The 23,067-nt window shown below is 43.0% G+C and overlaps 1 protein-coding gene and 1 long non-coding RNA gene across 4 annotated transcripts; both read left to right on the top strand.

Moving 5' to 3' along the window:
* Window positions 1-3,547: 3,547 nt before the first annotated feature.
* Window positions 3,548-22,267, top strand: LOC117533227 (zinc finger protein 708-like). Of its 3 annotated transcripts, XM_034196845.1 has the most exons (4): window positions 3,790-3,875; window positions 3,997-4,123; window positions 4,880-4,945; window positions 20,313-22,267. In XM_034196845.1, the coding sequence occupies exons 3-4, from the start codon at window positions 4,913-4,915 to the stop codon at window positions 21,420-21,422; spliced, it is 1,143 nt and encodes a 380-aa protein (XP_034052736.1). In that variant the 5' UTR covers window positions 3,790-3,875; window positions 3,997-4,123; window positions 4,880-4,912; the 3' UTR covers window positions 21,423-22,267. The 3 variants fall into 3 exon arrangements, 2 of the variants coding, with proteins under 2 accessions (XP_034052736.1, XP_034052735.1); XM_034196844.1 differs by having other exon boundaries at window positions 3,791-4,123; window positions 4,856-4,945; XR_004567030.1 differs by lacking the exon at window positions 4,880-4,945 and having other exon boundaries at window positions 3,548-4,123; window positions 20,313-20,427.
* Window positions 7,330-7,713, top strand: LOC117533228. The gene is made up of 2 exons (XR_004567031.1): window positions 7,330-7,368; window positions 7,514-7,713. It is a non-coding gene; the product is annotated as an uncharacterized LOC117533228 (long non-coding RNA).
* Window positions 22,268-23,067: the final 800 nt, after the last annotated feature.

Genomic DNA, 23,067 nt, shown 5'->3' with positions numbered 1-23,067 from the left:
GATCCAGACACTCCTGGTCCTTTCATCAGACGGGAAGCGAAAGAACGACCAAGACCCATTGCTGGTATGATAACAACTTGGTACTAAGCACACAGGCATCTTGTTAAAGTTATCTTATCCAGCGCCATATAGATAGATTCTGTCTATATGGTGCTGATCTTAGCTATCTCTAGTGGAGGAAAACAGTTATGACATCACTTAAGCGACTTTGGGATTTGTAGTCTTTGTAGTTGCATATTTTTCATAGTTCTTATATTTCAACAGTTTTACGACAAACTGACTTTTTTTGAAATGGAAATTATTTTTTAAGATTGACAAACATCATATGTGTAATTCCTGGCACAATTCAAACGGGATCGAAAGATAAGTTTCTCTCTCCATTGACTTCAATACATTATTTTTCCGGAATAAGGTCCCATGGACCGGAAGTAGATGGGCCTGATTTCGACACTATAAGTGGCAGATCTAGCATGCTCGAGCTGGTTTCTCCGAAATTAACTACCCCACCTTTAAGGGTTTAATAATTTGACAGTTGTTACGTCCCCCTTAGGGTAGAGGAAAGGGTACATACACCAATATGGAATTGGTAACGTTCAAGCATTTATTTACACCACAAAGTTAACAAAGGGGAGACAAGCAGCCAGGAGCAAACCAAAGCGGCCAAAGGCACAGATATATCTAATGAGCCAACAAAAGGAGGACTCTAAAGGGGGGACTCTATTAAATGAGGCCTACTTAACTACAAAGGAATATACATAATAAACATAATAACCTCACTATCAGTGGTACAAACTAATGTAAAGAAGAAAACCACAGCTAAACTAAATACTACAGCCAACGTAAAGGCTAAGTACGTCTAGTCACATCTAATCACATCAACATACCAAACACAGACCAAACAGACCACACAAGTTAACCACTGTTAACCGATTTATACACGAACGAAGAGGCAAGTAGCGAGAGACGTCTGTTCACACAACAGAGCCTCCAGAGTGATCACAGTCGACCGGCTTTGTAGTCCTCTCATCGAAGGTGTGCGCTGGATGTGTGCAGGGATTGGAGGACGTCGGGTCCATCAGCTCCTATAGAGAGGCGAAGTCCCTCCCCTTCCGGTGGACCTCCATGGGACCTTATTTCGAAAAAAGTATGTATTGAATTCAATGGAGAGAGAAAGATGAGTTTGAATTGTGCCACGAATTACACATATGATGTTTGATTGACAAACATCATATGTGTAATTCATGGCACAATTCAAACGGGATCGAAAGATAACTTTCTCTCTCCATTGACTTCAATGCATCATTTTTCAGAAATTAGGTCCCATGGGGCGGAAGTAGATGGGGCGTGACTTCGCCACTCTATCGCAGTCTTCAGGGGCGGACCAGAGAATGGGCAGCCAATGATGTCAGGGCTACTGCACAGCTCATTTACATATCACACACACCAGCTGGAAACACTCACAGACAGATTAATGAGCAGATAGAAGGCAGAAGGACCGTAACATAGTTCAGTAATGTAAAAAGCAGTGCCACAATACTATATTTCAACATGTTTTCAAGTTCAAATGTATTGTGTGTCTAATGTGCATTTTCCAAGCATTTATAGTTGAAAACGTCGCTTTTCACCAGTGTTTTTCATGACAAGGTAATAACAAGATCTGTTTTTTTGGTCATACAGAGTTCTTCATAATGGTCTAGTGGTCTAAGAATTGGTTTACATGCAGGGTCTGCCTGGGGTTCACCACCCAACACATCTGTGTTAAGGCTTTACTATTGACAGTTCAATCAAAAGTAGTGCCACACAACGTCACTATTTCATGGTGTTCACAAGGTTAAAACAGCTTTCTTTGGTGCGTTTATTGTCAGACAACACCTGTGTTTTCATATATCTAAAACACTTCATCGTGAACTAGAGCTCTAAGAATTGGTTCTGTTTGCGGAGCCCACGGTTCATTCCCCTGTCCTGGTTTTTATAGTTTAAAACACCACTTTTTCCAGAGTTCATTGGATATGGAGATAGGATCTGTTTTCTGATACATCTGTTCATATCTTTTGCCTTCAGCTATATTCGTTCATTTTCTGTTTTCAAAATCTGTCTTGAATATCTTTGACTAATCTCTGATCCCGCCCTCTTTAAGGCTCTTCTTATCAATAGCCAAAACCTTCCTCTGTCATCGAGGGTCTTTTACCAGACGAAGGCTTTGTTTGTAAATTACTTCCGAGAGGTCCCTCCCTCCTCTCACTCAAAGATATTTGGGTCATTAAGGTAAAGACTAAAAACTAAAAAAACCTTTGCCGTTCCTTTTTCCCATTCACTAGTTTTAAAAACAGAATATGAGAGAGAGTACACAGACTTTGGATGTAAGTAGGCCCAATGAGTTTCAAATTCAGCAAAAAAGCAAGGTCACATTTCTGTTGGTGATTGGAAACGCTTTCTGACAAGCCATCATTTCGTAAAAATGAGTAAATACGTATATCTAAACCAAAAATGCAATTACATCCTATTTAGTGATTTTATGATCATTTTAGAATTTATCTTTAAAAGAGGTGTAAAGTAACTAAGTACATTTACTCAAGTACTGTACGTACTGTAAGTACAATTTGGAGAAACTTGGACTTTACTTTAGCTACCTTGTACTTCTACTCCACTCCAGTTCAGAGGTACATGGTGTACTTTTACTCCACTACATGTATTTAATACCTTTAGTTACTTAACAGATCTGGATGAATGATGTGAAATATAATCAAGTGTTGAATCAGACTTTAGTTCCACCTGGAGTAAATCCACCAGCTACCCTGCAGTATACAAAGTCATTCAGACTAGCTGCACCTTTACCAGCTTTGAGAACACTTTCATGATCAATCATTATAAAACATATATAATTAAAAAAATGTATTATCAGAAACACATTTTTTCCCCCAATGTTTAAAATCTGTCATCCCAGTCCCATATTTATATGTATTATTATTATTATTATTATTTTTATTTGTATTATTATTATTATTATTGTTATTATTATTTATTTTAATACCGTGAATTGCTGTTGAAAATAAATACTAAAATCTCATGATGCATTGCTTTCAATATAAATATATTATAATACATATATATAATATAAGAATAGTTGAAAAAAATAATGTATTTAATTCTTAATTGTATCATTCTTGCTTTAGTAAAAAATAAACATTTCTTTATATTTTTTTCAAGTTAGTTTTTGTGATTTCATTATAAATTATATTTTTTTATTTGATATATATTTAATTATTATTTTCTTATTTCAATTATTTTTTTCTTTTTACATTATTTTATTCTTACTTTTTTTTCTTTTTTCTTATTTTACTTCTTATTTTATTATATTTGAAAACACTATTATATTAATAATAGTGTTTTCAATCACAAAAAACTAATTATTTTTTCCAAGATTATTAAATCTTTTATTATTATTGTATTTAACTATTTTTATTTGTAATTCCTAATGAAATGTTGTTATTATTATTATTATTTTTTTTTTTGTCCAATTCTTGTTTTGTCCCTCAGAATACAAAGTCATTCAAACTAGCTGCATCTTTACCAGCTTTGAGAACACTTGATCAATCATTATAAAGAAGTATTATTACAAACAAAAACATTTTCCACAACTTTTAAAACCCGTCTGACCGTTTCATCTTTACATATATATTATTATTATTAATATTGTAATTATTATTTATTTTAATAGCGATAGTGTTTTCAATGTTTTCACCAGAGGGGGTAGTGAAATGATGTTTAAAAGAACAACTCTAATCCCATGATGCATTGCGGCCGTTCGTTTCTAGCTTCCGGTCCTCAGAAGCTACACGTTGCTAACAGACGTTGATGCAGATGTTATACCGAATGTAATGTGTTTAAGAGACTTTTAAAACACATACAATGAGCTAGTTTATCCTTGGACGGTGATTTATCCGTGCTTTTGTCCGTTAAACCGTGTTTTTGTTGCCTCCCGTTCTTTGTTCGTAGCTTTGTATACCACGTGGCTGATCGGTAAACACAAGTAAAGGCATTAAAGGGAGATTAGTGTGTTTTAACGGCAGTGTTTTATCAAGGAGAAGAAAGACTGAGGAACCAGGACGAAGAGGAGAGAGAGGTAACATAGATATTTGTGTTTGTGTGTGTGTGTGTGTGTGTGTGTGTGTTGTGTGTGTGTATGTGTGTGTGGTGTGTGTGTGTGGTGTGTGTGTGTGTGTGTGTGTGTGTGTGTGTTGTGTGTGTGTGTGTGTGTGTGGTGTGTGTGGTGTGTGTGTGTGGTGTGTGTGGTGTGTGTGTGTGTGTGTGTGTGTGTGTGTGTGTGTGTGTGTGTGTGATGTGTGTGGGTGTGTGTGTGGTGTGTGTGTGTGTGTGTGTGTGTGTGTGTGTGTGGTGTGTGTTGTGTGTGTGGTTGCTGTGTGTGTGTGTGTGTGTGTGTGCTGTGTGTGGTGTGTGTGTGTGTGTGTGTGTGTGTGTGTGTGTGTGTGTGTGTGTGTGTGTGTGTTGTGTGTGTGTGTGTGTGTGTGTGTGAATTTACTCCAGGTGGAACTAGTCTGATTTAACACTTGATTATATTTCACATCATTCATCCAGATCTGTGAAGTAACTAAAGGTATTCAATGCATGTAGTGGAGTAAAAGTACCATTTATCTCTGAACTGTTCTAAATGTACAAAGTAGCATTAAATAGAAATACTCAAGTAAAGTAAAAGTACCTCCTAAATGGTACTTAAGTACAGTTCTTGAGTAAATGTACTTAGTTACTTCTCACCTCTGCTATGACCCTACGAAGTAGCTGTAGATATGTTTAGTTGTGTCTGTCGGTTGTATTGAGTTGTCTTGTTTTGTGTCAGCTGTAGTTGTGTTGATTATTTCAGAGACACAGCCGGAGAAGGAGCACTGAGAGCAGCATGGAGGAGAATAAAAAGACCCCTGGAGCTCAGGTCAGTGTGCACTTCATCACAATATATTCCTAACACTGTTATCCCCAAATGAAAGATCACAACCTGTTTAGAAAATACCATATGAATACACAATATGGTCAGATATAGGTTAGAACGTTGTTGTACATTACGACACGATAACACTTTATTGGTCGGATCAGGTCTGAAATGTGACTTGCATAGTGTAACAGCAGCTCCATGTGTAACATCAACATAAACTAATATCAAGACACAATACATGAAAAACAAACATGTAACATAACAGCAGGATCAGCGAGAGACAACCTGCTCAAAGAGCCTTCAGCGTGCTTTTGATCTGGATTCAGCTCTGTGTTTACTGAGAGGACTGACTGGAGCACAAAGGCGGCTTCAGTCTGACTTTATTGAATCTCCATTAGATGGCAGCAGTTCATATTCTCTGTTCAGAGCATGCTTTGGGTCCCAGGTGATGTTGTTGGACAGCCTCTCAGGTTATTATGGTCAGGAAGTCTCTGACAGGGTGGACCAACAATCTTTGAGCAGATTATTAACAGGTGGAGCAGTTTTGATTTTAAAGCTGTTGACAAACACTTGTACCAGGTAGCTTTGCAGTACTGCAGAACAGACACAGTCACAGATGTAAAGTAGGGCTGCATGATTTCGGGAAATAATCTAATTGCGATCTTTCTGACAGATATCTCCAGCTAGGAAGGTCGTATCAACGTGCTCCCGTCTCTAGCACCCCTGCAGACCGAGCTACGAGAGAAAGAACTAAACTTACATGAAACTTCCGTTGGGTTGCTTTAAAGTCAAGCTTCAGTTTCAGACTCACCCTGTAATAGATGTAAAACATGTGAGCATTACTAACCTGACTCAGATGGTTTGATTCACCAAACCATCTAGGAAAGCTCCATTGGATCGAGCTAGCTGACCACACCTCCCATAGACTAGACAGGACCCGAGAATTGTTGGGGAAAACGTGAGGTGGTGGCCTCATTATATACACTAAGGATTATTGGGGCACAATCACTGTGAGTAACCTCTGTTCCCGAACCTAGAATTTATGACTGTTAAATGCCGACCTAGATACCTTCCGAGGGAGTTCAATGTTGTATTGATAACTGCAGTATATATTCCACCAGATGCCAATGCTAGCGCGGCGCTAAGTCAGCTACATGATACTATTAGCAGTCAACAAAGCATGTATCCTGAGTAGGGCTGTAGCGATACACTAATCTCACGATACGATACGATACACGATATTCAGCTCACAATACGATATATATCACGATATTCAGCCAACGATACGATTCGATACAATTCGATACACTTATATCATTTTCTGAAAGATTTTAAAGGGACAGTGTGATTTTGGTGACATCTTGTGAGTGTTCCATTGACTTGGATTGAATTAATTCAACTGAAAACTGAAAGCATCAATTATATATATGTATATATATATATATATTGTGAGAAAATTAGTTTCATTTATTGAAACAGTGCAAACTGTAGCTTACAGGCCTTTGAAACGTAAGTACATAAAGTGCAGTATCACAATGGACAATGGAGAATTAAAAGGTGCAGCAGGTGGCGGAACACGGGGGATTTGAATGGGACTTGTTAGAAATTAAAATCAATGTTTTGATGGCATAAAGTACCTTAAACATACCGTCAGTTTAAATGCTGTTTTATACTGAAAAACCAGAAGTTCTTGTGCACAACAAGTTGTTAAGCTTTTATTCTGAAAATCCTTCATCTCCGGTTAGCATATAGCATGTGGCTAATATACCATTTACTATAGAGGTGAATTTAGTAGCGATATGACACGGAGTGTTGCACACCGAAACCTACTGATTTCAACACTACAACTATAGACGTCGAGATATTATTATTGCTGAATATTAAATGAAGGTAGTTTATTTGAATACGTTTGTTTACAGACATGGGTAGTGTGAAGTAAAAACTTCTTTGCAGCAATGTTGAGCCAATCATCAAATGAGGGAAACTGGATTCGCCTGTCAATACACTGATATTTATTGAGAGACAGACGGCCGGAGAGATCACAGTATACTACAGTTCTCATGTAAGATATCAGCCAACTCTGAAGACAAAAGCGCCAAGAACACATCTATACATGAAGAAGAGGAGGGCCCTAAAACACGCGGGTTTTCCTTTAATGCATGCCAGATGTCGAGACAAAGACTCGTTGTATTGCAAACCCACATGAGCCAAGCTTCTCCCCCCACAAGATATCAGATGACCTCTTGACCTGTGTCTTCCTGAGAAGCTATGGATCACATTACAGGCAGGAATACACTTTAACCATTAAACAGATTCCCGAGGACAAGTCACTAAACTCTATATACTTTAACAAGACTAAAATATTCCTTTACAGGTAGCATGAGACAACATTCGAAACTACCGGAAATGATACCAGCCGTCAGGTATTTTTGGAGTATTGATTACAGCGTTTAAAATGTATTAAATTAAAAGTCATGAAAGAGATAAGGAGGAGAAAAGGCGTGTTTAGTTATATATTTAATGTACAATGTCTGAATCCTCTGTTATGCTCAACAACAAACATTGGAGACGTGGAGGGCCGGCCCCCAGCAGCACCAACCAGCCCACAGGGAGGAGCCAGCAGAGGATATTTAACAGCTGGAAAGGTGGAGCTCGCTCTCTTCCCTTCTCTCACAAGAGCCAGAACACAGCTGTTTTTCTGACTGAACCATCTTCTGCTTGTAACATTACCGCGCTTTTTATTAATTAAAGTATACATTTGAACCTTCTCAGAGACTCAATTAGTCTCCTTTTTAAAGCTTCTCTCCTGGACGCGAGAATAACGAACACAGTTATCAGACTTAATGTATCGATACCCGCGGATGAAATATCGATACTTTCTCGGAAAACTAAATGTCGATATATATCGCAGGATCGATTAAATTGCACAGCCCTAATCCTGAGGCTGTCCACATCATTGCAGGGGACTTTAACCATGCCAACTTAAAGGTAGTGCTTCCCAGACTCTACCAGCATGTTCAATGTGCCACGAGGGGGGTTAAAACACTGGACAAGGTCTACAATAATATTAAAGGGGGCTACAGAGCTAAAGCACTAGCGAAAAGTGTTTCCACCACTATAAAGACAATTAAAACCTGGCCTTTAGACGCCACTCCACAGCTGCAAGACTGTTTTGAGAGCACCGACTGGGGTTTTTTCGTGCATGAGGACCTGGAACAGTACACATCAGCGGTCCTGGGATACATCAAGCACTGTTCAGACTCCGTCACTGTGGATAAGCGCATCCGGGTTCATCCCAACAAGAAGCCGTGGATGACTGGAGAGGTGCAGCGCCTGGTCAGGGAGAGGGACATCGCCTTCAGGACTGGTGAGAGGGAGCTGTACAGCACTGCCAGAGCCCACCTGAAGCGAGGGATCAAGCGGGCCGAGATGGACTACAAGGGGAAGATTGAGGACTGCTTCCGGGGCAACGACTCCAGGCGGGTGTGGCAGGGGGTCCAGCAGATGACCAACTACAAACCCAGCCACCCCTCGACCGACGGGGGTGACCCTCAGCTGGCGGGGGAGCTGAACTCCTTCTACGCCCGCTACGAGACGGGGCTATCGGAAGCAGCCACATCATTACACCCACCTGCCTTCAGCAGCCTCATCCTCACGGAGCACGAGGTGAGACGCACACTGAAGGCAGTGAACCCGAGGTAAGCAGCGGGGCCGGACGGAGTCTTGGGACGGGTGCTGAAAGACTGCGCTGGCCAGCTGGCGGGGATCTTCACCAAGATCTTCAACCAGTCTCTGTCCCAGGCCATCGTCCCATCCTGCCTGAAAACATCCACAATCATCCCAGTGCCGAAAAAGAACAACATCGGCTGCCTAAATGACAACCGTCCAGTGGCACTTACCTCCACCCCCGCTAAAGTTTTTGAGAAGGTGGTCCGTCCCCACATCGTCTCATCCCTCCTTCCCGGTCTGGACCCCCACCAGTTCGCCTACAGGACCAACAGGTCCACGGAGGACGCAATCGCCACAGCTCTCCATTCTACCCTGTCTCACCTGGAGAGTAGGGGGAGCTACGCACGGATGCTCTTCGTGGACTTCAGCTCGGCATTTAATACCATCCTCCCTGACAGACTGGTGACCAAGCTATCAGTCCTGGGAGTATCCCATTCCTTGTGTCTATGGATTAAGGACTTCCTGTCTGAGCGCCCCAGAGAGTGAGGATAGGTACCCACACCTCCACGTCCCTCAGTCTCAGCACCGGGTCACCACAGGGCTGCGTGCTGAGCCCCCTACTATACGCCCTCTACACCTATGATCTCGTCCCCGCCCACACCAGCAACTCCATCATAAAGTTAGCTGATGATACCACCGTGGAGGCTGTGTGGAGAGAGTCTCAGTGATCAAATTCCTGGGCGTTCACCTGGCGGAGGACTTGTCCTGGAGGACCAACACCACGGCAACCGTCAAGAAGGCACAGCAGAGACTCTACTTCCTTAGACAGGACCTGCTTGTGTCCTTCTACAGGGTTCCCGCGGAGTCTTAAAATGTCTTACATTTGATAATCTGAATTTAAGGCCTTAAAAAGGTCTTAAATATGACCAAAAAAACAAGAAAGGTCTTGAATATGATGGGATTTGAAAGGTACTTCTGTGTTGAGATCGCGTCTAAATGTGTTTTGGTGGAAATGTCCGGGCTGCAAAGTAACCAGTACGGTAAGAGCCTTTCAGTTCTCCCCCCAACAATTTGTATTGAAATAAATCAACATGGAACCAGTAATCACTAACTTTGTTTCCCCCTTCCCCTTACAAATAAGTATGGGGAAGTGTAAGTAAGTTCAACCGTATCTGGTTGGAAAACCTCTAATTTAGTGCTTGGTTGAAACCAGTTGAGGGGAACGTGTTTGAAGCCCGCTGCACCTTTTGCAAAAATAAATTAGCGTTTGTTTTGCTAATGTAGCGTTAGCTAGTGTAGCTGCTCCCGCAACAACACCGGGGGGCCCTCGGGATGAGGTTTGGGTCTACGTCAACCCTAAAAGCGGAGTTGCTGTAGACGCTAAATACCGTAGCTAAACACCAATCATACAACAGCAACGATGAAAGACACACACACACACACACACACACACACTAGGGCTGCTCGATTATGGCAAAAATCATAATCACGATTATTTTGGTCAATAATTGATATCACGATTATTAAATACGATTATTTATTGACTTTGAAAACATCCATTTATTGAACTTTAAAACAAATAATGATTTGAACAGTATCTTTTTAACTGTGGATCACCCTGAACGTATAATTCAACTGAAAAAACAATACTAAATTAAATGAATTATACATTTAAATAAATATTATCAAAATAATAAATACCACAAGATCAACACATATTGTGGAGCGCACTTCCACAAGCTATTAAACATATATAAATATGATGAATACAAATTAATTAGACTAAAATTAATTAGATCAAATATGTTGTTGTGCACTGTCACAACCTAGCAAAGCTAAATTCTGTTTTTTTCGATTATGTTGTTTTCGTAATTGTGGCAGGCTAAAATCGTAATTGCGATTAAAATACGATTTAATTGCACAGCCCTCACACACACACACACACACACACACACACACTTTTTGTCTAACACGCTAACACAGTTCTGTACTGTTATGTTCAGTAATTGTTCTTATGTTGAACACGAATACATTTACTTTATAAGTAATTATGGGACGTATTTCTTCTTTCATAGCAATTTTCCTTCATACTTTCTTGCCGTGAAATAGGTTTTAAATTCTATTCAAAGTGGTCTTAAAAAGTCTTATATTTGAGTAGGCGAAACCTGCAGGAACCCTGTTCTATCGCTGCGCCGTGGAAAGCATCCTCACCTACTGCATCTGCATGTGGTTCCTCAGCTGCACAGCCGCAGAGAGGGGTGCGCTCCAAAGGGTCATCAACTCGGCCCAGAAGATCATCGGTTGCCCCCTCCCCTCCCTGGAGGTTCTGTACAGCTCTCGTTGCCTTAAGAAGGCAGTCAAAATCCTCAAGGATCCACACCACCCGGGTAACAAGCACTTTGTACGGTTGCGCTCAGGCAGGCTCTTCTGTACCATGTCTTCCCGGACAAACAGACTCAAATTCAGTTTTTTTCCCCAGGGCCATATGTGCACTAAACGCTGCTGATATTTAAATTATATAAGCCTTCCGTGCAATACGAGGGGAATCGTGCAATTTTTAAAGTGGACCTATCATGCTATATTTGAATAATATAGTGTAAGGCATATTTATACTTTTTATTTTTCAAAATACCAAACACATCATGCATTTTAGCCATTCCTCATTTCGCTCAATTTAACACTGTCTTTGCATGGGCTGATTCTGTGAGAACAGCACCATCTACAGGCCTGGCATATGTACTACAGCGTCTCCAGCGCTTTCGAACGGCAATGTCCGTGGCTGTCTCCTCCTGATTGGTGGAGTTGGCCCAATAGCCGTAGCTCCACTTCTGTGACATCATAGAAGTGTTCAAATCTGTATCAGTCTGTATCAGATCCATTGCAGCCCCTTTTTAAGAGATTTGGGTATGGAGGAAAAGAGAGAGGGTTGTGTTTTCTGGCACTTGGTGAGTTCCCTGGAACACCGGGGACACATATTCATGTATAAAAGACGTACAAAAGTGCATTTTGCATGATAGGTCCCCTTTAATGCCTCTCTGAAGAACCAGCACCTTACCGTGGTAGAGAGGTTTGTGTGCCCTGATGAACCTGGGGGCTGTGTTGTCTGGAACCTTGTGTTCCTGGTAGGGTTTCCCATGGCAAATTGGTCTCAGGCAAGGGGCCAGACTAAGATTGGTTCAAAAGACCTCATGAAAGACGATACAAGAAGTGAGGATACCCGGCCCGGAGGAAGCCCGGGGTCCCCTTCTGGAGCCAGGCCCAGAAGGAGGACTCGTCGGCGAGCGTCTGGTGGCCGGGCTTGCCACGGAGCCCGGCCGGGCCCAGCCCGAAAAGGCAACGTGGGCAACACCTCCGCTTCTCCGTCCCGCGGGCCCACCACCTACGGGAAACATCAATGGGGTCGGGTGCGCTGCCAGAAGGGTGGCAGTGAAAGCGGAGGGTCTCGACGGACCAGACCCGGGCGACAGAAGCTGGCTTTGGGGACGTGGAACGTCACCTCTCTGGGGGGGAAGGAGCCGGAGCTTGTGCGGGAGGTGGAGCGTTACCAGTTGGATCTGGTTGGGCTCACCTCTACGCACAGCGTCGGCTCTGGAACCTTACTTCTGGATAGGGGTTGGACTCTATTCTTCTCCGGAGTTGCTCAAGGTGTGAGGCGCCGGGCGGGTGTGGGGATACTCACAAGTCCCCGGTTAGGTGCTTCTTTGTTGGAGTTTACCCCAGTGGACGAGAGGGTCGCCTCCCTACGCCTGCGGGTTATGGGGGGGAAAACTCTGACTGTTGTGTGTGCTTATGCACCCAACAGCAGTTCAGAGTATACGGCCTTCTTGGAGACCCTGGAAAGAGTCCTGTATGGGGCTCCTGAAGGGGACTCTTTAATCTTGCTGGGAGACTTCAACGCACATGTGGGCAATGATGGAGACACTTGGAGGGGCGTGATTGGGAGGAACGGCCCCCCTGATCTGAACCGGAGTGGTGGTTTGTTACTGGACTTCTGTGCTAGTCATGGATTGGCCATAACAAACACCATGTTCGAACATAAGGATGCTCATAAGTGTACGTGGTACCAGAGCACCCTAGGCAGAAGGTCCATGATCGATTTCGTTATCGTATCATCGGACCTGAGGCCGTATGTTTTGGACACTCGGGTAAAGAGAGGGGCGGAGTTGTCAACTGATCACCATCTGGTGGTGAGTTGGGTCGAGTGGCGGGGGAAGCCTCTGGATAGACCTGGTAAGCCCAAACGTGTAGTTCGGGTGAACTGGGAACGTCTGGAGGAGGCCCAAGTTCAGGAGGCCTTCAACTCACACCTCCGGCGGAGCTTTTCGGGCATTCCTGTGGAGGTTGGGGACATTGAACCAGAGTGGTCGGTGTTCAAAGCCTCTATTGCCGAAGCCGCGGCGGGGAGCTGTGGTCTCAAGGTCCTAGGTGCCTCAAGGGGCGGTAACCCTCGAACCTCCTGGTGGACACCGGTGGTCAGGGAAGCCGTCCGACTGAAGAAGGAGGCCTTCAGGGATTTGTTATCCCGGGGGACTCCCGAGGCAGTTGCAAGGTACCGACAGGCCCGAAGGGCAGCAGCCTCATCCGTGGCCGAGGCAAAGCAGCGGGTGTGGGAGAAGTTCGGAGAAGACATGGAGAAGGACTTTCGGGCGGCACCAAAGTTGTTCTGGAAAACTGTCCGACACCTCAGGAGGGGGAAGCAGGGAACCATCCAAGCTGTGTACAGTAAGGATGGGACGTTGTTGACCTCAACTGATGGAGTGTTAGGGCGTTGGAAGGAACACTTTGAGGAACTCCTGAACCCGACAACTCCGCCCTCTATGTTAGAGGCAGAGCTGGAGTATGACGGGGGATCAACACCAATCTCCCGGGGGAGGTCACTGAGGTCGTCAAACAACTCCACAGTGGCAAAGCCCCGGGGGTGGATGAGATCCGCCCGGAAATGCTGAAGGCTCTGGGTGTTGAGGGACTGTCATGGTTGACACGTCTCATCAACGTTGCGTGGAAGTCGGAAACAGTACCGAAGGAGTGGCAGACCGGGGTGGTGGTTCCCCTATTTAAAAAGGGGGATCAGAGGGTGTGTGCCAATTACAGAGGCATCACACTACTCAGCCTCCCCGGGAAAGTTTACTCTAAGGTACTCGAAAGGAGGGTCAGGCCGATTGTCGAACCTCAGATTGAGGAGGAACAATGCGGATTCCGTCCTGGTCGTGGAACGACGGATCAGCTTTTTACTCTCGCAAGGATCCTGGAGGGGGCCTGGGAGTACGCTTATCCGGTCTACATGTGTTTTGTAGACTTGGAGAAGGCGTATGACCGAGTTCCCAGGGAGTTACTGTGGGAGGTGCTGCGGGAGTATGGGGTGAGGGGGTCTCTACTCAGGGCCATCCAATCTCTGTACTCCCAAAGCGAGAGCTGTGTCCGGGTCCTCGGCAGTAAGTCGGACCCATTTCCGGTGAGGGTTGGCCTCCGCCAGGGCTGCGCTTTGTCACCAATCCTGTTTGTAATATACATGGATCGGATTTCGAGGCGTAGTCATGGGGGAGGGGGTCTGCAGTTCGGTGGACTAAGGATTGCACCACTGCTTTTTGCAGATGATGTGGTTCTAATGGCTTCATCGGTCTGCGACCTTCAGCACTCACTGGATCGGTTCGCAACCGAGTGTGAAGCGGCTGGGATGAGGATCAGCACCTCCAAATCTGAGGCCATGGTTCTCAGCAGGAAACCGATGGACTGTCCACTTCAGGTAGGGAATGAGTCCTTACCCCAAGTGAAGGAGTTCAAGTATCTCGGGGTCTTGTTCTCGAGTGAGGGAACAATGGAGCGTGAGATGGGCCGGAGAATCGGAGCAGCGGGAGCGGTACTGCAGTCGCTTTACCGCACCGTTTGTGACGAAAAGGGAGCTGAGCCAGAAGGCAAAGCTCTCGGTCTTCCGGGCCATTTTCGTTCCTACCCTCACCTATGGTCATGAAGGATGGGTCATGACCGAAAGAACGAGATCGCGGATACAAGCGGCCGAGATGGGTTTTCTCCGCAGGGTGGCTGGTGTCTCCCTTAGGGATAAGGTGAGAAGTTCGGTCATCAGGGAGGGACTCGGAGTTGAGCCGCTCCTCCTTCGCGTCGAAAGGAGCCAGTTGAGGTGGTTCGGGCACCTAGTTAGGATGCCACCTGGGCGCCTCCCTAGGGAGGTGTTCCAGGCACGTCCAGCTGGGAAGAGACCAAGGGGTAGACCTAGGACCAGGTGGAGGGATTATATCTCTTCGCTGGCCTGGGAGCGCCTTGGGATCCCCCAGTCAGAGCTGGTTGATGTCGCCAGGGAAAAGAAAGTTTGGGGCTCTCTGCTGGAACTGCTACCCCCGCGACCCGACCACGGATAAGCGGGAGAAGATGGATGGAGGTCCCCTTTAATTTATTATGTATTTATGTACATATTCCCTATCATGTCTATTTAAGTCCCATTTCTTGTTTTTATAGTGTCTTGTTTTTTTTATGTTGTCTTGTTGTTTTTATATTGTCTTGTTGTTGCTGCCTGTTGGCACCTTGAGTTCATTGTAATTTCGTTGTACCTGTACAATGACAAATTAAAGATCTATCTAAATTACAATAGTGCAGACACACCTTAGTGCAAAGATAAAATGTCAGAATCAAAACAGTGTGGCAATATAATAACAAACTGCCAGGTGTGTTGTATGCACAGTAAATAGGCTCAGCAGTTAACACAACTTTATTATATATCCTCCTGAGAGGAACTCAGTACACTAACTCCTAAGATGTTTCCTTACTATAATTAATTAATATATTGAAATCACAACACTGGTAATTACAAACTTAACCATTTATCTTTCTATAAATAGTGCTTGTGTTGATGGATGCCATTTTGAAATACAATGAAATTATCTTTTTCAAAGCCACATATTTGGGGTGGGACACAATAAATAAAGCTTCGCCAGTTTATAACCGATGAAACATGATGGTATCAGAATAATCACTTACATGAGATGTATAGGATGCTACACAGGTCACTGTAAAGATAACATGTCAGAGAAGAAATAAGCAAGATACATGATCTGTTTAATCGCCATGTAGGTTCTCTTTTATTTATCAGCATCAGATCAATAAGTGTCAGTAGTATCAAAACAATATCATAACAGTGGCAATATATAACAATAATAGGTAGGCTCAGCAGCAGACACACCTTAGTGCAACGTTATGTGTCAGTATTAATAACAGTGGTGTATATATATATACCGGCGCGCCATCACCATGAGCAACTGGTCCTGCGATTCCTGGGCCTTGTGTGAATGCAGCAGCAGTTCGTCGTGCATCTCCTTGCTGCCCATGGCATGCCGGTTCTCATTGTCCTTGCTGCCCATGGCACGCCAGTCATCCATCACCATGATAGTGTCAAGGAAGCTGTCATCCCGTGCCCGCTTTCCTAAGAGGAGATATAAGCAAGATACAAGATCAGTTTAATCGCCAAGTAGTTTTACAACATACTAGGAATGTGTTTACCAGTAGGTTGTCAACAGAGACAACATTGGACATGGTAGGCAGGGACAGTGTACACAATGCAGGTGTAAAGTATAAGATAGGATCAAATAGCTGACGCTCAAAGTGCCCTTATTTATTGTTTTTTGTTTGATGTATGCTTGAACTTTGTTTTATTTGGTCAAAAAATTATTAAGAGTTTTCTTACCAGAAGTCATGTGACCTCTAGCCTCGGATGTTTACGTTTGGGAGAGAGTGAAAAGGGCGCAAAAAGTGTAAACGATGTATGATCACGGTGTTTCATAATTGTACCAAGAAAGAAATAAACGTGATTAGTGGACATCAGTTCGATGCGTAACAGAGTAGTTACAGTGTGTTTATATGTACCTTTGCGTTTGGTTGGAAAGGGAGATGATTTCCGGAGGGGAAAGCTCACTAGATTCCAATCCAATGGGAAACACCTCGTCGCCTGAAACACACGATTAGTGCCATGAGTTAGTGAAGCAAATTACAGAACACTGCACACTTATTCACAAGTCAAGACGTTTTCATAGCGGCCGAGAATAGCTAGCGAGCTAGCTAGATGTTATTAGCTAGCTCGGTTCCGGCCTGCTAACAGTGTTACCCAATTCAGACTAGCATTGCTAACTCGATCTACCGAGCAAATAAAAGTACATCTGAGATAGGGGTGTAACAGTTCACAGCATTCACGGTTCGGTATGTACCTCGGTTTCGGGGTCACGGTTCGGTACATCAAGAAAAAGCAAAAAAAAATCCCAAATGCATAATTCCATGTTTGTTGTTATTTATTTGGAATAGTAGTGCAAGTTTAAAAAATAAGGAACTCTAACATTTTGAATAATTAACTGTATTACACTGTTAAAAACAAACAGTCCCACACACGCTCAGATGCCCAGATTACCTATAATGGCTGATGTCAAACAAAAAGGTTCAATAAACTGTAAAACTAAAAAGAATGTCTTGAAAATATTACAAAATAAATAATAAGATAGTGTTTCAATCACTTTCAATCACAATCAATAAAAGCTGGGGTCAGTTGAAAATCATATGCCAAAAGCTTCCGTTATTTATTTTGGTCTCTCGGCTTTCATGTGTATTGGCTTCTTATAAACAGCGGGGATCAGCTGTTGAACTGCTGCTGTATTTTGCCGGGCTCCGGTGATTTCCAAATCTGGGTGATGCCTTCTGATATGATTTAGCATGTTTGGCGTGTGTTACCATTAGCATACCGCACCGCTATCGAACACAACAGCCACACCGTCCTCGTCCGATCCACCACCCGAAATGTTCCCACACAGCTGATTTAAAAGAAGCAGGTGGTTGTTCTAGCTCCTGTGTTATCTGAACTCGCTATACTAACACGTTTTGTTCGTTTTGTTGTGTTTTCTTCTTCTTCATTTGTTGTTTAAGGGCAGCTGGCAAACAGCTTTTAGGCGCAATACCGCCCCCTGGATTATATATAGTGTAGTGGATACTGCCCTGAATGACAGAATTTTTTACCACTCGTAAAAAAAAAAGGCGTATTCGTCGTGTGATTGCATGCACCGAACCGTGACGTCTGAACCGTCGAATACGTTTATCGTTACACCCCTAATCTGAGACCAGTATTGTGCAGATTAAAACGGTAAAGTGCATGAAGTATATTTTACCTTCGATTAGTGCCATGAGTTAGTGAAGCAAATTACAGAACATTGCACACGTATTCACAAGTCAAAACGTTTTCATAGCGGCCGAGAATAGCTAGCTAGCTGTTAGCCAATTCAGCCTAGCATGGCTAGCTCGATCTACCGAGCAAATAAAAGTACATATCTGACCAGTATTGTGCAGATTAAAACAGTGCAGTGCATTTAGTATATTTTACCTAATTCGTCGTCGTCGTTGGGCAATTCAACCGTCATTTCAGCCTCCTACCTCATCGCGCTGCCTTCAGTAGAAGCTTCTGGATCGCGTCCTCCGAGTAAATCTCCAGATGCGCCGACACATCATCATCACTCCACCGCTCCATAGCTGCTTTCACAAAAGTAATCTCTTCGTTGGTGCGCTGCGCTGAGCTTTTAATGCGAGCAAATGAAATGGCGGCTTCACAAAACCTTTTGGGAGTTTTACGGGGCGTGGTTTGCATTCCGTCCAGCCAATCAGACATATGAACCTTTTTCTCCCACGAAAGTCCCTGGTCTCTAGCAGGGACTGAAAAGCAGGTAAAAATGGTTCTGATGAACTAATTTAGTTCTGGGGGCTTTTTGTTGTGAACGCAAATATATCGTAGTTCTGATGAACTATTGTGGGAAAAGTACTCCGGTGTGAACGCGCCAACTGCTGCTTGCAGATGTTGTGGTTTCTCCCCCGCCTGCGGGGAATGGGGCTTAACAGGTTAATAATATACACACAAATACCGCCTCCTCTGGTCTTCCCCGAGTTCGCATCGCTGTCTGCTCGAACAAGGTTGAATCCGGGTACCTCAAAGAGAGATTCAGGCATTGTAGATTGTAGCCAACTTTCCGTGAAACATAATAAAGAGGCCTCACGAAATTCAGGACAGTTCCTTGTGTATGTCCTTAGTGTGTCCACTTTGTTAATCAATGAGCGCAGGTTTGTGAGAATGATGGATGAAAGTGGTGGCCGGCTGAATCTTTGCCGTAGGCGATTCTGAACACCTCGTCTCCTTCCTCGTCTCTTTTTCCTGGTGTTGCTAAGCGGCTCCCGAGGGAGGTCATCCAATATTGAAGAGCACAGATGGCTTCATGTATTCGTATGATGCCGATCGCATTGTAGCTCCAGCATTGCCTCACGGCTGTTGCAGCGTAGGGGCCGGGACTCCTCGCCATACCTGCTCGTGCTGTCACTCAGGTGTGTCTTGGAAAGTTGTATGGCCAGACATGGTCTGCTAAAAGGAAAATATAATCGACAGGATCAAAAGCATGGTCTCTCAAAATTACGTTTCATACAGAGACAACAAAGTTTAGACAATAATTAGACCAAAAACACAAAACACAAGACTAACGGAGCATACTGAGACGCGCAGTGACAGGATGCCATCTCCCTCTGTCTCCTGTATATACCAGAGGTGGGAGTAAGTCATACATGTGCAAGTCTCAAGTTACTGGGGTGAGAGTCAAGCAAGTCAAGTCATACGAAATCCTGATGAATAACCCCAGTTTCCGCATTTAAATCAGTTAAAAGACGGTGGTTATGAAAAGTAGAGTTTTATTTTCAACATTAGCAACAATGGAGAGTGGGGCTCTGAAATCATAAAACAGGTAATATGGGGAATAATCAGGCAGTACAATATGTGTGTGTAGAGGTGTGTGTTGTTAAAACGTAGCAGCCTGCAATCGCTATTTATCTGTTCTAGTGAAGGTAAACACAGTGAAGTAAAATGCATAGCTCTTTGCAGCTGGTGCTGCTCTTCTCAGATTCTGCTGAGTTACACGTTACTGCCTCCTGGTGCTGCAGAGATTTCATGAAGTGAAGGTTTTCCTTATATAAAACAGCTGTGGGCAGCAGATACTGTGTGAGTCACGGACATGAATTCATAGATCAAGGCAGACTGGTTCACAGACTCTCCTGTTTTGCCGATCCGGTGCTTAAACAAATAGCTCTCCTGGCCGAAATGTCCCTAAAATTAAGTCCGACATCGAAATATATCTCATATAATGTATGCACTGCCATTTCCCCACATAAACATAACAATCTGTAATGAAACGTCTGTCTCCTATGCACTCCACTTCCTACTTGGCGCACTGGTAACTTTCTCCTGCAAACAAGTTACTTTCTCTCACTCTTTGTTTTCATTGCCCTTTAGGGGCTTCCTACAATACAAATGCAAATATTTTATTTTAGAAAGTAAAGTCCTTTCGAGTCATCTGTCTCAAGCCTAAGTCAAGTCTCAAGTCATGGATACCAAGTCAAAGTCAAGTCGAGGATGTTATCAATGTTAGTCAAGCAAGTCCCAAAGCACGAAAATATGCGAGTCAAGTCATGTGACTCGAATCCCCCACCTCTGGTATTTACTGTGGTTAGAATGTTGCTGTTACTGTATCTAATATAATACAAATGTAATAAACACAAACCGTTAGTAAAACTAGTATTTTGTTAACTCAAGGTTTATATTAAGTGAGTTTTTATTGTGTTAACTGCCTGTATTTATGCTTTTTAGATTTACTTTCTCTCTTTCTTTGTCCGTCTGTTCTAGAAACTGAAAGGAAGGGAAAGACGTCACGGCTGTCAGCAATGTGAAAAATACTTTACAACATCTGCACATTTAAAGTGCCACCTGCATATTCATACAGGAGAACAACCGTACAGCTATGACGAGTGTGGGAAAACATTCAGGGAATCAGGTAATCGAAAAAAACATAAACGTATTCACACTGGAGAAAAGCCGTACAGCTGTGAAGAGTGTGGGAAAAATTTCACTGCATCAGGTGATCTCCAAAAACATGAACGTATTCATACAGGAGAAAAACCGTACAGCTGTGAGTTGTGTGGGAAGACATTCAGGGAATCGGGTAATCTAAAAAAACATAAACGTATTCACACTGGAGAAAAACCGTACAGCTGTGAAGACTGTGGGACAACGTTCAAGACATCAACTGAACTCAAATCACATCAACGTATTCACACTGGAGAAAGACCGTACAGCTGTGAAGAGTGTGGGAAGACATTCACGGAATCGGGTAATCTAAAAAAACATCAACGTATTCACACTGGAGAAAAACCGTACAGTTGTGAAGAGTGTGGGAAGACATTCACGGAATCGGGTAATCTAAAAAAACATCAATTTATTCACACCGGAGAAAAACCGTACAGCTGTGAAGAGTGTGGGACAACATTCACTCAATCAGGTGATCTCCGAAAACATCAACGTATTCATACTGGAGAAAAACCGTACAGCTGTGAAGAGTGTGGGAAAACATTCAGGGTATCAAGTGCTCTCCAAAATCATCAACGTATTCACACTGGAGAAAAACCGTACTGGTGTGAAGAGTGTGGGAAAATGTTCACTCAATCAGGTGCTCTCCAAAAACATCAACGTATTCACACAGGAGAAAAACCGTACTGGTGTGAAGAGTGTGGGAAAACGTTCACTACATCAAGTGATCTCCAAAAACATCAACGTATTCATACTGGAGAAAAACCGTACTGCTGTGAAGAGTGTGGGAAAACGTTCACGACATCAAGTAATCTCCAAAAACATCAACGTATTCATACTGGAGAAAAACCGTACTGGTGTGAAGGGTGTGGGAAAACGTTTTCTCAAAGTTCTCACCTTAAGCTCCACGAGCGAATCCACACCTTATAGTTTTGAACAACTATGAGAGCCAAGCTAGCTGTTTCCTCCTGCTGATGTCCTGAGAGCTGTATTTTTATATTTGAAGAGTCTTTCTGAATTGAAGTCTCGTTTGATGTCCCTGGACAAGCCCTGAGGTCCTCTTCAGTTTTTTAAATGTCCCTAAAATCCCCCAAAATAAAATGGGTGAGGCTTTTATCCACTACGCTCCCAAACTGTGGAACACCAGGAAATATCAGAGAGGCTCAGTGGACATTTTTAAACGCCTTCTAAAGACCCATCTCTTTAGATTAGCTTTTTATTAGCAACCCCCCACTTTAAATGGTCTTTTAGTCTTTATTATTTACCTACTTTTATATTGTTTCATTTATGATATAGGAAGGGTTTTATCTTATATTAGTTATTTAACAGTTTCAATAGTAACATTAATTTTTACGTTGGTTTCTTTATATTTTGATCGTTTAACCTTTATTAGAGTTATGTCGTTTCTATTACTATTCATTTGTATTTCTGTTGTACCTATATGTTCACTTTATTTTATAGGGTTTTATATTGTTGCATCTATTCACTTGTCTTGTGTCTTATCTTTCCGAGAGAAATCATAATTTAGTTTTCATAATCCTTCTCCTCTGGACGTGATGTGTGCAGCATGTGTAGTGTGTTGTCTCTGTGTGAGACCTGTTAGTTTCACTTGTTCATTGTTAGATGTGCTTCAGTTTCTTTGTGCATTGAGTACTTCAGTCACTTTCTTTTAGGAGAAAGTTGTTCTCAGTTCATCTTAAGTTTGTTTTGTATATTTGCTGGTGAGCCTTCTTCGTTTTCAAAAAAATAAACTATCTACTAATTTTGCCAAATCAGTTTCCTCTCTCCCGGTTATTTTTATATTTTGTTACTTCCCTTTGTACCCCTAGTTTAGGAGGGAACGTAACACTGTATTTAATTTGTTATTATCATACCTTTTACCTCCTTGTGTATCTTAACCTGTTAAAATGTTATATTTAGCACCATGTATCTGTAAAGGTCTTGACATCTGAGGGGACTTTCTTGTCGTTTATTGAACTATGAAGAAATGTTTTACTATGCCGTGTTTCAACCATGGTTTTCTTATAGCCTTGTTATAAAATATTATATATCCAGGGTTAAACTGCTAATCTCGTTAAGCTTTAATAATTACATTATTGTTAATAATAATAATATATAAACATGGGACTGGTATGACAGATTTTAAACATTGGGAAAAAAATGTTTGTTTGTAATAAAAGGCATAAAACACAGCAAGTAAAAGATAGGATAAAACACCAATGAAAAACAGCTACAAACTCACCTCCTCCGACAACCCAAAAGCCTGTCGGAAAAGTTGAGTCTTTAGCTGCCCCTTAAAAACCTCCACTGAGACAGAGGCTCTCCGTTTCTGGGGGAGTTCATTCCATAGGGGTCACCGCCTCAAAGGCACGGTCCCCTTTAGTTTTTAGCCTGGTTCGGGGACCCTTAAGAGGCCTTGCTCGGACAACACACTCTCACTCCATAAGCGTCCAGGAGCGACGCTTGGTCAGGGTCCCGTGGCGTGCAGTTGTGACACTCCTAGGCTCCTTCAGCTTCATAAAGGGACGCAAATAGCTTTCAACTGATTGCAACGTATTCCCATCTGCGGCGGGAT

The sequence above is a fragment of the Gymnodraco acuticeps genome, unplaced genomic scaffold, assembly GCF_902827175.1.
Source record: "Gymnodraco acuticeps unplaced genomic scaffold, fGymAcu1.1, whole genome shotgun sequence".
In the NCBI taxonomy this organism is placed as follows: Eukaryota; Metazoa; Chordata; class Actinopteri; order Perciformes; family Bathydraconidae; genus Gymnodraco; species Gymnodraco acuticeps.
Note: the sequence above shows the minus strand (reverse complement) of the source record. Positions and strands in the feature narration are given on the sequence as shown.